We start from the raw sequence: 15347 nt of genomic DNA, 5'->3' as shown, positions 1-15347 counted from the left end.
TGAAATTACTATCATAAGAGAAATAAACTCAAACCCTACATATACTTTCATGAGCCAAATCTGAATTTTTTAAAATTCAGCTCTATATAATTTAGTTATACTCTTAAATTTGTATATATTTAGATCATTAAAATTTAAAAACTCATTTTTATAAGTTTACATACTAGTTTATAGATATACTTATTTAATTAAAATTATTTTAGTTTTAAATTTATTAGTTTTAAACTAAAACTCATTATACATGTAAATAAATTAAATTATTTATGAACTATTTGAGATTTAGCTCGATAAAAGTTCGACTCAACTCGATAAAAAATTGATTCGTTTAAACTCGTTTGCTAAACGAGTCAAGTTTGAGTTTTTTAATACGCTGCTTGAATTCGATATGAGTAAAAGTTTGAATTTCGCGCGAACTCGAAAAAATTTTAACTAACCAAGCATGAGCTCTTCAAATTCCTTTACACCCCTGTCCCCTTCCTAAAGACTGGACTTACTGTGCTCCAATTACCCAGCAGCTGGGCAGGTTATCCACTCAACTAAGTAAAACCTTAGACCAAAAAAAAAAGAAGAAAAACTAAGTAAAACCTCTGCAGACTAGAGTTAATGGCTTCTCACGACCACCACGCTCACGACCACCATCACCATCATCATGATCAGGATCACCATCACGATACCCACAAGTGAGCTCACCCAATTTTCCTAATCTCGTTCTTGTTTTTGCATTTCAATTTATGGGGTTTAAGCAGGCTGTTTGCTTGTTTCGTTGTTTGCCAATGGTGGAACAGTCAGACGACGTCGTGGGTAGGCCCAGATGGAAGAGTGTATCACAGCCACGATGGGTTAGCACCTCACTCTCATGAACCCATTTACTCTCCTGGCTACTTCAGCAGAAGAGCTCCACCAATCGTCACTAGGGATTTCAATGAAAGAGCTTTCACTGTTGGTATTGGTGGTCCTGTTGGTACTGGGTAGGTTTCTCCTTTTCTTTTATGCAATGCTACTGATGGTATTATCTGCAATTATTCTTCTTCTGGTAAGCATTTATAAATTATTGATATTGCTAGTTTACATACCACTTCTTTCATTATATTCATTCAATCAATGCATAGATTTTGTACTTTTGAGGTTCTAATATGTTGTGCAAATATTAGGAATTTCTAGCTTTTGTTTGACATTTCTTTCCTTAACAATGTTGCAGCTCTTCATAATCCTGGATAAATTTACCCCTTGTTTGGTACTAAAGATTTCACAAGAATTCAATTCAATTCAATTATTTTCTACCAAATTTCTTATATGGACTTGAAGAATTTATTTCTTTTTTAACTTGCAAAATTTTTGTTTTTAAAGAATATAAAATCATGCATTATTTCGTTAGAATTCATTTTACTTCTTTTCTCATGTGAAATGAATTATGCCAAATGGAGGATTAAAAAATAATAGGAAGTTTTACTTTATGCCTTCTTTTTCATTTTCCTCCTCCAGGTTTTCTTGCTGGACTCCCTTATCTATTTCGTATTTGCATTACTGTCCTAAAACTCAAGAATGCATTCTGATGAAATGTCATTTCACACTGTGCAGGAAAACCGCTTTAATGTTGGCTATATGTCAATTCTTGCGAGACAAGTACAGTCTTGCTGCAGTAAGTCTCCTCCCAAAGAAGTTACTGGGAATGATTTTGCTGATCAAGTTTTATCTATCTCATCCAATCTTCAAAGTATCTTTTGCCAAGTTGCTTGAAGATAGGCTTTACATGCTCACTCATGAACAAAATTATGTTGGCTTAACTTATAGACTCTCTCCTAATTCTTAAGATTACTTATTCTCCTTGATAATTGAATCAAGAAACTCAGAGTTTGAAGGTAGATTGGTTTCTCTTCTTGAATGCACTGTAGTGAACAGCTAATTGGCCTCATGACCTCGAATATTACCTTTTCTACTATAGCTTTGCTAAAACCCACAAAAATTCTCATTGCATCAGAATGGCAGCGGGAGTATATCTTAATTCATTATATAATTTTCACCACCTGGAAAGATGCAGAAAACTTAGAACAATCATAAACAAGAATTTGCATAACTGCATTGTCATCTATGAAATATGTTCTTTTCTTTAGTATTACTTGTTTTAAGTTCATGACAAGCAGCTTGAGAATGGAGCTGTCTTTCAGGTGACAAATGATATATTCACAAAGGAGGATGGTGAATTCTTGATTAAGCATGGAGCACTTCCTGAAGAAAGGATACGGGCTGTGGAAACTGGTGGCTGTCCTCATGCTGCAATTCGTGAAGATATCAGCATTAACCTTGGCCCTCTTGAGGAGCTTTCTAAATTATTCAAAACAGACATATTACTTTGTGAATCTGGTGGAGGTAAGTTGCTAGTGCATGCCTTTCACAACTATGCATATTTATAACACAGCTTTGAATATTTCAGAAATGATTGAATGCTCTTTGATCATAACTGAGTTAAGCTTGGTATTTTGCATGACACTTCTGAATAATTGTTCTTGCTATTTGGTCAGAAGGTGGGAAAAATGTGAAGTTACTGATGAAGAATTTTGGCACCCATTTTTCCCTAGTAGCCCACAATAAATTTTACTAAGAAAAGCAATTCTCTGTTAGAAATTTATTTTTTTATATAATTATGATTTCATGGGGAAGTTTTATCTTCTGCTTGAATACTTTTGGTGCAGATAACTTAGCTGCCAACTTCAGCAGGGAATTGGCCGACTATATCATATATATAATAGATGTATCTGGTGGTGATAAAATTCCTCGAAAGGGTGGCCCTGGCATTACCCAAGCGGATCTCCTTGTATGTGTCTTCCCACTTATGGTGGCTGATATTTTTGCATTAAAGTCTGATGTCAATCACATTGACTGATTTCAAAAATATATTTACTCTTAGGTCTGATTCTTTTGTCTATGATTCTAGGTTATAAACAAGACTGACCTTGCACCGGCAGTTGGAGCTGACTTGGCAGTCATGGAGCGTGATGCACTTAGAATGAGAGATGGTGGGCCATTTGTATTTGCTCAGGTGAGTTTGATACACTGATCCTTTTGTTGGTATTGATTACCAGGAACATGTCAGACTTGTTATTTGTCATCTGTAGTTTCGAAAGGGACACAAGTGCATGATTTGTTGTCTAAATTACCTTTATCATAAGGAGACAGCAACAACTAGTCCTTAATCCAAAAATAGTTGGGGCGGGGGACAACAATGGAAATTAGAAGTTATAGGAGCATCCATGTGTTTGCCTTTAAAATGTGCGCCCATGACAAAATCACTTACTGATTGTTGGGGAGACACTTCTTCATCCTCTAGGATGTAATTGCTGCTGACAGGGTAGCATCACTACTGGCATTGAACCTTTATTGGAATCAGAACAATGTTTGAACACTAAAACTACATTAACATTGATAGACTGACCTGAATAACCATAGGCCAGAGGTGAGATACTGGCCTGGCTTCCAAGAAAAGTATACAATTCGATGCAACATCTTATAAAGCTCATGTTTAATAAATATTCTACTATCACCATCTGACTTTTCAGACATGCTTTGAACCACACCGAAGAAAATGAGACACAACATCAATCTCAATTTTTAACTCTTGAAATTGTCAATTTTTCGTTCTACGTGATTTGTGTAGGTGAAGCACGGACTTGGCGTAGAGGAAATTGTGAACCATATTTTACAGGCCTGGGAAGGAGCAACTGGGAAGAAGCAGCATTGACCTCTGCTCCCAAAGCTGTCTTAGCATATTGGCTCTTTCAGAAATGCCCTGATTCTGCAATAAAGGATTTCTTCTGTTTGGTTCTCAGATAGGAAATAGGAAAAGTGCATCTGAAGAGGAGGAATTATTTTCATAGTTTGGCCTTGTACAATTGTACTTTTCAGTTGCTTGGGGCGTAGTATGCAGTACTCTTTTGCTAAACAATAATCTTGTTTCATTTCTGCTCTCCCATTTCTTGATCCTTATCAGTAAGATTCTCAATATACTACTATTATTGCAACCATGTCGATATACTTCTGTTGGAACTGACCACTGCTAAATAGTTGTTTCTATTTTCCATGGAAATTGTGAATTACATTGATGCTCAGGGATTTGGCTGAGAAGAATTTTTATTAGACAAAGTTGACATCAGGAATGTTTATTAGACAAAGTTTCATTATTACCATTTAGCCGAGGTGAGGCACGTTTCCTTGCTCAAATAGACGAGAGGTCAATAAATGCAATACTGAATAAATACAATTTGCTTCAGGATGAATGTGATCAGCTGTAATAAAAGTATGCAAGCTATTCTTGAGTTCAATCCAGCTGCACCCTGGTGCCTTCTTCGCATTTTGCTGTCTCATTGCATGACTAACGTCCAACACTTCTTTGTATCGGTCAGCAGTGACGAAGATGACATTAAAACAAACCTTAGCAAGCAATAATAGGATAGGCATCGATTGATTTGGATTTGGTTTAAAATTGAAACGGATTAATTAATCAATATTGAAACAGATTAAATCAAATTGATCTGTTCGAATTTTATAGAAGGGATTCAATTTTTTTAACAGATTTGCGCAGTTTATATTTTGTTCGAATTTTATTGTTTTTTAATACTATAAACAATAAAAACTTTTAAAAAATAAAAGCAAACACACCTCTATATTCTCAAAGAGAACATTACCCATCCTCTGCTCGTGTTGCTCTCGACCTCCAGCCGTGCTCGCCTCCAGGACCTCGCATCCAGCGGTTTCTTTTCTCCCTGCCTCGCATCCAGTGGTTTCTCTTCTCCCTGCTCTCATCCCAAAGAAGAATCATAGCGTCTCAACTCAAAATCGAAGTAATAATCACTATACGTGCATTTTCATTTCTCAACAATTCATTCTTTATTCTAATTTCTTTCTTCTCCAGTAGAGCAAACCCATTGATATGATTTGAAATTTCCAGAATGTGAATTAATCAGCTATAAAATCATGTTCCGCTGCGGCTAATAACTGATCATTTTTCCTCGATCACTATGTTTTTCTTCCTTGGTTATAGGTCCTCCAGCCGTTTCTTAACTTTTGCCTCCAAGAAACTAGCTGTCAACTATACTCTGTAAATTACTGGTGAAATAAGTATGATGTATTTGTTTATCTTTTCTCATTACTTATGTTCAATTATGTGTAGAAAATTTGCTTCTTTTGTTGGTTATGGACTTGAGAAGGAGAAATGAGTTTCAGGGAGATGGGAATTTGTTGGCAAAAAAAGCAGTCACTTTATTTTGAAAGGCAAAAAAAAAAAAAGCATGAATGTTGCAATTGCAGAGTTCATTTGTATGATTGCTAAACCTGACGAGAAGCAAAGGTAGAATTCGGGAGTTAAAAGCTGCAGTTATGCTTTCCAGGTTTTACACCCTTGGAAATCCCTGTTAAATGAAGAAAGCAGCTCTAGTCTTCAAAATCCCAACCACCAAACTCCCTCCTTGTACCTTTTACTTCTCTACTTCATCACTTGCAAGCCCACTTTACAATATCACCACTTGTGTTGCTTCTTTCAAGCAATGTATCCTCGACAAGAGCTTCAAGAAAGGCCAACAACTTCATGCCCAGCTGCTTATTACTGGTCTTCAGGCCTTATCTCCCGCATACACCACCAGCCTTATCAACATGTACGCTAAATGCAACCGAATGAATCAGGCCCTTCTGGTCTTTAACAGCACCCCGGACTGTGATCGTAATGTTTTTACTCACAACGCCATCATTTCTGGATTTGTTTCCAATGGCCTTGCAAGATATGGAATTGAATTTTATAAAGAGATGAGAAGACTAGGTGTTTTGCCAGATAAGGTTACGCTTCCATGTTTACTTAAGGGGCTTTGTGAGATTACGGAGGTTTACGAGGTGAAAAAGATTCATGGGTTGGCGTTTAAACTTGGATTGGAGTTGGATGTGTTTGTGGGTAGTGCTTTGGTCAGTAGCTATTTGAAGTTTGCGTTAGTGGATGAGGCGCATGTGCTGTTTGATAAAATGCCCGAAAGGGATGTTGTGTTGTGGAATTCCATGATTAATGGATGTGCGCAGACTGGTAAGTTCAATGAAGCATTGGGGGTTTTTAGGAGAATGAGGAAAGAAGGGGTTCCAATTGACGGGTTTACAGTTACTGGTATTTTGTCAGTTTTTGCTGTGACCGGGGATTTTGATAAAGGGAGGACGGTTCATGGATTTGTGATAAAAGTTGGGTTTGGTTCAGATCTTTCCATTTGCAATGCATTGATTGATATGTATGGGAAGTGCGACTGTATAGCTGTTGCATTGGAGATTTTTGAAGAAATGGATGAGAAAGATATTTATTCATGGAATTCAATTATATCTATTAGTGAGCAGGCTGTTGATTATGACGAAACTTTGAGGCTTTTTAATAGGATGTTTAATTATGGGATTCACCCTGATTTGGTTACCATTAAAACGGTTCTTGCTGCTTGTTCTCATGTGGCTGCATTGATGCATGGAAGAGAGATCCATAGCTACATTATAGTAAATGGGTTGGCAAAAGATGGAAAAAGCGAAGATATCAATTATGTTCTACTGAATAATGCCATCTTGGACATGTATGCAAAATGTGGGAGTATGAGGGATGCTCACTTGGTTTTTGATCAAATGATCTGTAAGGATGTGGCATCATGGAACATAATGATCTTGGGTTATGGTATGCATGGTTATGGCAATGAAGCATTAGGTCTGTTTTCACTGATGTGTGCTACAGGATTCATGCCCAATGAGGTTACATTTGTAGGTGTCCTGTCAGCTTGCGGCCATGCAGGTTTTGTGACCCTGGGACGAGAGTTTCTCAGGCAAATGGAATTGAAATATGGGGTGACTCCAAGCATAGATCATTATGCTTGCGTTATTGACATGCTTGGTCGGGCTGGACAGCTCGAGGAAGCTTATGAATTGGCAAAAACAATGCCTGTGAAAGCAAACCCAGTTGCATGGAGAGCTTTATTGGCTGCATGTCAACTCCATTGTAATGCAGATCTGGCTGAGATCGTGGCACGACACATATTTGAGCTTGATCCTGGGCATTGTGGTAGTTATGTATTAATGTCAAATGTTTATGTAACTGCTGGTCGATACAAAGAAGTGTTGGACGTTAGACATACAATGAGACAACAAAATGTGAAGAAGGCACCGGGGTGCAGCTGGATTGAACTCAAGAATGGCTTGCATACTTTTATTACTGGTGATCAGATTCATCCTGAAGCAAATTGTATTTATTCAGTATTGCGTTTATTGACATCTCGTCTCTCTGAGCAAGGATACGTGCCTCACCTTGTCTAAATGGTAATAATGAAACTTTGTCTAATAAACATTCTTGATGTGAACTTTGTCTGATAAAAGTTCTTCTCAGCCAAATCCCTGAGCAGCAATGTAATTCAAAATTTCCATGGAAAGTACAAACAACTATTTAGCAGTGGTCAGTTCCAACAGAAAGTATGTCGACATAGTTGCATTAATAGTAGTATAGCAACCAATTTTCCTAATCCCGTTCTTGTTTTTGCTTTTCAAGTTATGGGGATTAAGCAGGCTGTTTGCTTGGTTCGTTGTTTGCCAATGGTGGAACAGTCAAATGATGTCATGGGTAGGCCCAGATGGAATAGTGTATCACAGCCATGATGGGTTAGCACCTCATCTCATGAACCCATTTACTCTCCTGGCTACTTCAGCAGAAGAGCTACACCAATCGTCACTAGGGATTTCAATGAAAGAGCTTTCACTGTTGGTGTCGGTTGCCCTGGTAGTACTGGGTAGGTTTCTCCTTTTTTTTTCAAGTTCATTTTCCCTTGTGCTTCATATTGCAATGCTACTGATGGTATTATCTCAATTATTCTTCTTCTAGTAAGCATTTATAAATTATTGATGTTGCTAGTTGACATACCACTTCTTTCATTATATTCATTGAATCAATGCATAGTTTTTCTAATTTTCAGGTTCTAATCCGTTGTGCAAATATTAAGAATTTCTTGCTTTTGTTTGACATTTTCGTTCCTTAACAATGTTGCACCTACTCATAATCCTGGATAAATTTAAGGAATAATAGGAATTTTTACTTTATGCCTTCTTTTTTTTCCTTTTCCTCCTCCATCTATTTCGTTATCTGCATTGTTGCTAAAACTCAGGAATGCATTCTGATGAAATGTCATTTCACACAGTGCAGGAGAACTGCTTTAATGTGTGCTACATGTCGGTTCTTCCGGGACAAGTACAGTCTTGCTGCAGTAAGTGTCCTCCCAAAGAAATCATTGGGAATGATTTTGCTGATCAACTTTTATCTATCTCATCCAATCTTCAAAGTATCTTTTGCTAAAAGTTTCTTGACGATAGGGTTTACATGCTCACTCATGAACAAAATTATTTTGGCTTAACTTATGGACTCTCTCGTAATTCTTAAGATTTACTTGTTCTCCTTGATAATTGAATCAAGAAGGGTTTGAAGGTAGATTGGTTTCTCTTCTTGAATGCAGTGTAGTGAACAGCTAATTGGCCTCGTGACCTCAAAAATTACCTATTCTACTATAGCTTTGCTAAAACCCACCAAAATTCTCATTGCATCAGAAAAGGCAGCGGGATTCTTAATTCATGATATAATCTTCACCAGCTGGAAAGATGCAGAAAATCTTGGAACTGTCATAAGCAAGAATTGCATAACTGTATTATCATAAATGAAAATGTGTTCATTTATTTAGCATTACTTGTTTTAAATTCACGACAAGCAGCTTGAGAATGGAACTATCTTTCAGGTGACAAATGATATATTCACAAAGGAGGACGGTGAATTCTTGATTAAGCATGGAGCACTTCCTGAAGAAAGGATTCGAGCTGTGGAAACTGGTGGCTGTCCTCATGCTGCAATTTGTGAAGATATCAGCATTAACCTAGGCCCTCTTGAGTAGCTTTCTAAATTATTCAAAGCAGACATACTACTTTGCGAATCTGGTGGAGTTAAGTTGCTAGTACATGCCTTTTACAGCTATGCATATTTATAACACAGCTTTGCATATTTCATAAATGATTGAATGCTTTTTGGTCATAACTGAGTTAAGCTTGGTATTTTGATTTACAATTCCAAATAATTGTTCTTGCTATTTGGTCAGAAGTTGGGAAACACGTCAAGTTAATGATGCAGAATTTTTTGCACCCATGATAAATTTTACTAAGAAAAGCAATTCTCTGTTAGGAATTTTATTTTATAATTCTGATCTAGTGGAGAAGTTTTATCTTCTGCTTGAATTTTTTGGGTGCAGATAATTTATCTGCTAACTTCAGTAGGGAATTGGCCGACTGTATCATATATATAGTAGATGTATCTGGTGGTGATAAAATTCCTCTGAAGGGCGTCCTGGCATTACCCAAGCGGATCTCCTTGTACGTGTCTTCCCACTTGTTGTGGCTATCAAAGTCTGATATCTATCACATTGACCAATTTTAAAAAAATATATTTACCCTTAGGTCTGATTCTTTTGTCCATGATTCTAGGTTATAAACAAGACTGACCTTGCACCAGCAGTTGGAGCTGACTTGGCAGTCATGGAGCATGATGCACTTAGAATGAGAGATGGTGGGCCATTTCTATTTGCTCAGGTGAGTTTGATACACTGATCCTTTTTGTTGGCATCAATTACCAGGAACATGCCATAGACTTGTTGTTTGTCATCTGTAGTTTCGAAAGAGACACAAATACATGATCTGTTGTCTAAATCATAATGGGACAACTAGTAGTCCTTATAATAGTTGGGGCGGGGAGCAACAATGAAAATTAGAAGTTTTAGGTGAAAGTCATCAGGAGCGTCCATGTGTTTGCCATTAAGATGCGCGCCCAACTATGAATTTGCCGACAAAATCACTTATTGATTGTTGGGGAGACACTTGTTGATCCTCTAGGATGTAACTGCCGCTGATAAGGTAACCATCACAACTGGCATTTGACCTTTATTGGCATCCTAGCAAATGTTTGAACATTAAAACTACATTAACATCAAGATAGACTGACCTGAATAACCATAGGCCATAGATTAGATACTGGCCTGGCTTCCGAGAAAAGCATACATTTTGATGCAACATCTTATAAAGTTCATGTTTAGTAAATATTCTACTATCATCATGACAACATCCATCATACCTCACTGTATGTCGTGTGCTTTTCCTTCTAATGATATGCCATTCTTTGAACAGTTTTGCACTGTTCAGACATGCTGTGACCCACATCAAAGAAAATGAGACACAACATCAATCTCAATTTTTAACTCCTGAAGTTTGTCATTTTGCTGTTCTACATAATTTGTGTAGGTGAAGCATGGACTTGGCAGATGAAATTGCGGACAATATTTTACAGGCCTGGTAATGAGCAATTGGGAAGAAGCAGCATTGACCTCTGTTTCGAAAAGTTGTCATACCATATTGGCTCTTTCAGAAATGACCTGATTCTGCAATAAAGTATTTGTTGTGGTTTGTTTTCAGATAGGAAACATGAAAAGTGCATCTGACGAGGTGGAATTATTTTCATAGTTTGGCCTTGTGCAATAGGTCTTTTCAGTTTCCTAGGGCGTAGTCTGCAGTACCCTTTTGCTAAATAAGAATCTTGTTTCATTTCTGCTCTTTTTCTACCAAAATTAACTTATTTTTTTCAACTACATTTCATTACATTAAAATCTAATTTAGTTGTAACTGAGCAATTTTTCAAATCATGTATATTTAAAAAAATAATTTTAAAATAATTTTAAAATGATGCAGAATTCGAAAATATTTTCGAATTCTGTATGTCAACCCAGCTTGTTCGGCAGTCATACTGCCGAACATGCTGGTTCGACACTCATAGTGTCGAATAATAGCAAGTTCGACACTATGAGTGTCGAATTTTGCTGATTTGTGTCTCGGGCAAATTATCTGCCCGAGTAGAAGCAGGCCAACATTCTTCGACACTCTAAGTGCCGAAGATGTGAAAGCCTGTAGGCTTCCACGAGCCTGAGGCCATGTGGTGCATGCATGCAATTATATAAAAAAAATTATTATTTATTTTTTATATTATAATAATAAATAATTTATAGTTATATTTAAATTTTTGTTAAAATTTTTTAATATATATTAAAAATTAATAATTTTAAAATAAATAATTTATATTATAATAATAATAAATTATTTATTATTAATGTTTAAGTTTTTGTAAATAATTTTATTAGAAAATATACAATTTAATATTTTTAAAATAAATAATAATTATGAAAATAAAATGAAATATTTTTCTTATTAATATAATAATTTAATTTTTAAAAACATTTCATCCATTCTATTTATTTATTATTTTAAAATTATTATTTATTAAAATAAATAATAATTTTTTTTTTATATAATTGCATGCATGCACCATGCAGGTGCATGCAGCTTTCACATCTTCGACACTTAGAGTGCCGAAGAATGTTGGCCTGCTTCTCTTCGGGCAGATAATTTGCCCGCGGCACAAATGAGCAAAGTTGGACACTCATAGTGTCGAACTTGCTGTTATTCGACACTATGAGTGTCGAACCAGCGTGTTCGGCAGTATGACTGCCGAACAAGTTGGGTTGACACACAGAATCCGAAAATATTTTCGGATTCTGCATCATTTTAAAATTATTTTTTTAAACATACATGATTTAAAAAATTGCTCATTGTAACTCTCACATTTCATGGGAATTTCGTTTCTCATAAAGTTAATTTATCATTGGAAATATTTTCCTTAATTTTTCAGAAAATTAAAATAAAATGCTAACAGAACAAGTTGAATTTATTAGCTTCTCGAGATTTAAAGTTTCTAAATTAGTTTATCCCTAACCCAATAATACCTAGGCAAATGTAGTTAATAACTCGTATTACTAATTTATTCTGAGAATTAATAAATTTTATTTTTTAAAGTATATTAAATAGCGTAATATTAAAAAAAATAAGAATGAATTATTATTTAAAAAAGGTAGCATATAATATAAGATAGGTGAAAAAAAGAGTAGACCTATTTTTATAAAATGGGAGTAATAATTCATTTCAAACATCAAAGCACGCTCTCCCTAAATCATTCTGTTTAGGGTTAAACCAACATAATATAGCTGGCAGATTCCTTAATTATTTCCTTAAAAATCTTATCTATAAAAACCATTTACTCCTCTCCATCATAACCCAAATTCTTTTGAGTCACTTCTGCTTCTTCAGGTCTCAGGCTCTGTGCAACTTGGTGAAAATGGAGGGTGGAAGGAAGGCTATGTTCTTCACCGTTTGTATCATGATTCTTCTGGCTTCTAATGCTTTTGGAACATCAGCTGCAGTTGAAGATTTAGGAGGAATCCCACCAGCACCAATGGAAAGCTCTGGAGTGGCTCTGGGAGTTCCAGCTGCACTTGCAGTCCTAGCTTCTATGGCTGCTTGGTTCTCTTAAATATGGTCATCTATTGTTTTTGGTACTTTTCTGGCAGATATTGCTTGCTACTAATGGAGTGCTCAATTCTTCTTTCAGTTCTCGCATAACCAGACAAGTGGTGGACGGTTAAGAAATTACATAAGCTTATTTTTCATTCATGAAATTCTGCAACTCTTGGTTCTTGTTTGTACTACTGTCATATGATACTTGAAGGGGAAAAAATAATAATAATAATGCTGAGATAAATTGTTACATCTGGGGAACTTGGTTTGTGTATGCATTGGTCCTTAAGACACGGAGAACCTAACTCAACAGAATCTATAACAAAATAGAGCAGCACTTATCATTTACACTCGTTTATTTCAGATATCAAACATCAATCACCATCAACTGTATACTTTCAATAGTAGGTTTAGGTCACTCTCTGATCTTTAATAGAACAAAGATAACTAAGACACCGTATGAAGAGCCAAAACAATTAGGCTCATCTGCTCAGAAGTGAGTCATTGACATCCGGAAACAAATAGCCGCCAACAGAGAGTCATCAATGACGTGTCCAGCGTTGCGCAGTAAAATGAAAAATACTGCCTCTGCCTACGAACAGGGTCAACGTTGCTTAATGGAACCAAAAAGATCCTGGTATGTACGTTTAGGAGCATCAGCACGAGAAACAATTTCCACAACTTTGTAAGATGATTCTGGATGGATTAACGCCTCAACAGCAACCTCCGCAACCAGATCTCTGGATATAGTTCCTTCATATAGAGTATCCTAAAGAGAGAGTGTGAGATTACATCAATAAATTCTTAATCGTGACGGTTAGGAGAATTATCTAAAATGTATGAGATGGACCTCAGTACCTCTGGCTCCATTACAACATTCCCTGTTGGGGGGTCATTTCTCAACCCACCAGGTCTAATTATGGTGTAGTTTATACCAGATTTCCTGATATATTGCTCTGCCTGAAGCTTTGCTATTAAGGTCAGTCCAAAAACATTGAGAAAGATGTAAGCTGGATTAAGCATCTGACCCATAGCTGCTCCATTGACTAAAATGGAGCTGATGAGAATGAATCTGTTCACACCAAGTTTGCGACAAGCATCGACAAGGCTAACCGTGCCAAAATTATCAACCTGCAATAAAGCAACTGATATAATATAAGCCCATCATTCAATAGATGACTCATGGGATCAATGCAGGTTTGCAGCCCGGATCTGTCATATGTATATTTACATGATAAAAGTAAGCACATTCAACCAAATTGGACATTGGATTCTGGATTGTGACCAATTTTCATAGTTACCATCGCAAATAGCATTTTTCTAACCTTAACATGTGCAATCTTTCCTACTGTGTCTAGATATCAGATAAAAATTCACTTGGGAAATACATGCAGCCAAATAAACAGATGTATGTCTCTGCGGCATGAAGAAAGCACTCCATACACCTTTTGTGTCTATCTGCCATATTCACCACTTAACATTTCTATCATATTTAACTAGATTTGTCAAATCCTGGAATAGAAGAGAACGGTTAGGCTTTCAGAGATCTAAATTTGAGTAGCTTTCACCGTGGAGACTCTAATGCACCTAGATACTGTGGTTGACTTCACCTGAGAGAGGCCTTTTCTTAAGAATAACCTCCTCTTCCATTTCAGAACCGGTGCTTGCTCAAAAAACTAACAAGAATGCAATCACACCATTAACAACAGCAACATTAGTATGCACGTTCCTCTTGTAACCAAATGGATTTTGCAGCACAATTAACCAGCCATTTCTCAGAGAACATACAGATCTTCGTTAGGTTTTTTAATTGCAGGGGAAAAAAAACTCAAATAGAATCTTTTTGTCAATTGAAACGTAGTAGAAAGTACTGACAATGCAGCCCCAAGAACTGTTTGAAATAAATACTGAAAATTTATACCTTCATGACTTGAAATTTAAAGTGAGACAAAAAGAAAATTTTGAAAGAGAAACTATAGAAAGCCATCATAACAAGCAGAAGAAGAAACTAACGTCAACTGACCTTCCACGGAGCAAACAAGTCCCACCCAGGCCGGAATCCAGTAGCGCATATTACAGCCTCAGAATCATCCCCTATTGCTTCTGCCAATTTGGCAGACCCCTCCGTTACATCTGCTTTCACCTGCAAAATAAAATCCACATTACAAAACCTCTATAAAGAAACAAACAATGCCAAAAACTAAAATAACCCAATTAATTATTCGCCAACTACAAACTGTTAAACACTGAGAAATTGAAAATACTAACAATTTGAAGAGACGGGTTATCTTTAGCAAAGGTAGTTTTGGCCTTCTCTAAATCTCTGACCCCAGCCTTGACCTCAAAACCCTTTGCTAGTAGCTGCTCGACAATCCTTTTACCAGTACTTCCAGTTGCTCCAGCCACAAATATTTTATTCTTCTCGTTTACTTTGGTTTCTGTAATCTCAGTAATTTCCTCAACCACTTCACTACCTTCCATCTAACAACATGAAGAAACAGATTATAAAGCCAGAAATCATTAGAAGCATTGCTTGAAATTCAGAGTCTATTCATGAAAATGGTGATACCTTGGTGGAATTGAGGGAATGAGACTTGGATTTGGATATAGCAGAGAAGGAAACAGAGGAGAAGGGTTTAGAGAAAGAGAGGGGGTGGCTGTGGTGGGAGTGTAGTGTCCAAAGAAGAGAGGTTCTTAGGATCAAAGGAGTGGCCATAGAAATTGAAGTGATAGTTTTCAGCTGCTTAAAATTACGTTTGGACCATCCTCTTCCCTGCCACAAAATTTCTTCTGGCCTTAGCCCTGAAGTTACCCCGTAACCACGTGGCATAGCTGCCGCTTATTCTATTTGCTGACGTTTCTTCTCTTTTTCCCTCTTACTCTTTTTTTATGTTTGTGCTTCGGCCTTGCTTCGGAGAGTTGAGAGA

The 15347-nt window shown here is 36.5% G+C and overlaps 3 protein-coding genes across 14 annotated transcripts; 2 read left to right on the top strand and 1 right to left on the bottom strand.

Annotated features, from left to right (window-relative positions):
• The first annotated feature begins 476 nt into the window (after positions 1–476).
• LOC110605188 (urease accessory protein G) lies at positions 477–4019 on the top strand. Its single transcript, XM_021743565.2, has 7 exons — positions 477–680; positions 786–968; positions 1579–1639; positions 2166–2367; positions 2691–2812; positions 2933–3037; positions 3653–4019. Exons 1-7 carry the CDS (start codon positions 604–606, stop codon positions 3734–3736), a joined length of 834 nt encoding a protein of 277 aa, XP_021599257.1. The 5' UTR covers positions 477–603; the 3' UTR covers positions 3737–4019.
• A 253-nt stretch (positions 4020–4272) lies between these two features.
• Positions 4273–10664, top strand: LOC110605185 (pentatricopeptide repeat-containing protein At3g14730). Of its 12 annotated transcripts, none has more exons than XM_043952474.1 (8): positions 4276–4835; positions 5165–7317; positions 7385–7467; positions 7600–7781; positions 8187–8252; positions 8775–9399; positions 9511–9615; positions 10321–10664. In XM_043952474.1, the coding sequence occupies exon 2, from the start codon at positions 5410–5412 to the stop codon at positions 7312–7314; it is 1905 nt and encodes a 634-aa protein (XP_043808409.1). In that variant the 5' UTR covers positions 4276–4835; positions 5165–5409; the 3' UTR covers positions 7315–7317; positions 7385–7467; positions 7600–7781; positions 8187–8252; positions 8775–9399; positions 9511–9615; positions 10321–10664. The 12 variants fall into 12 exon arrangements, with proteins under 12 accessions (XP_043808405.1, XP_043808412.1, XP_043808411.1 ...); XM_043952471.1 differs by having other exon boundaries at positions 5036–7317; XM_043952475.1 differs by having other exon boundaries at positions 4276–7317; positions 8192–8252; positions 8775–8975; positions 9279–9399.
• A 1961-nt stretch (positions 10665–12625) lies between these two features.
• On the bottom strand, positions 12626–15325 carry LOC110605187 (uncharacterized protein At2g34460, chloroplastic). The gene is made up of 5 exons (XM_021743564.1): positions 14990–15325; positions 14689–14901; positions 14444–14563; positions 13279–13551; positions 12626–13189 (listed from the first exon to the last, which is right to left on the bottom strand). The coding sequence occupies exons 1-5, from the start codon at positions 15248–15250 to the stop codon at positions 13025–13027; spliced, it is 1032 nt and encodes a 343-aa protein (XP_021599256.1). The 5' UTR covers positions 15251–15325; the 3' UTR covers positions 12626–13024.
• Positions 15326–15347: the final 22 nt, after the last annotated feature.

This window comes from Manihot esculenta, chromosome 17 (genome assembly GCF_001659605.2).
Source record: "Manihot esculenta cultivar AM560-2 chromosome 17, M.esculenta_v8, whole genome shotgun sequence".
Classification (NCBI taxonomy): Eukaryota; Viridiplantae; Streptophyta; class Magnoliopsida; order Malpighiales; family Euphorbiaceae; genus Manihot; species Manihot esculenta.
Note: the sequence above shows the minus strand (reverse complement) of the source record. Positions and strands in the feature narration are given on the sequence as shown.

Coding starts and splice junctions, on each gene's coding strand:
- LOC110605188 (XM_021743565.2), top strand. CDS start 604: ATGGCTTCTCACGACCACCACGCTCACGACCACCATCACCATCATCAT. Junction 681..785: donor CACCATCACGATACCCACAA/GTGAGCTCACCC, acceptor ATGGTGGAACAG/TCAGACGACGTCGTGGGTAG. Junction 2,813..2,932: donor TTACCCAAGCGGATCTCCTT/GTATGTGTCTTC, acceptor CTATGATTCTAG/GTTATAAACAAGACTGACCT.
- LOC110605185 (XM_043952470.1), top strand. CDS start 5,410: ATGAAGAAAGCAGCTCTAGTCTTCAAAATCCCAACCACCAAACTCCCT.
- LOC110605187 (XM_021743564.1), bottom strand. CDS start 15,250: ATGCCACGTGGTTACGGGGTAACTTCAGGGCTAAGGCCAGAAGAAATT. Junction 13,552..14,443: donor ACTTGTTTGCTCCGTGGAAG/GTCAGTTGACGT, acceptor GCTTTATTGCAG/GTTGATAATTTTGGCACGGT. Junction 13,190..13,278: donor ATGTTGTAATGGAGCCAGAG/GTACTGAGGTCC, acceptor CTCTCTCTTTAG/GATACTCTATATGAAGGAAC.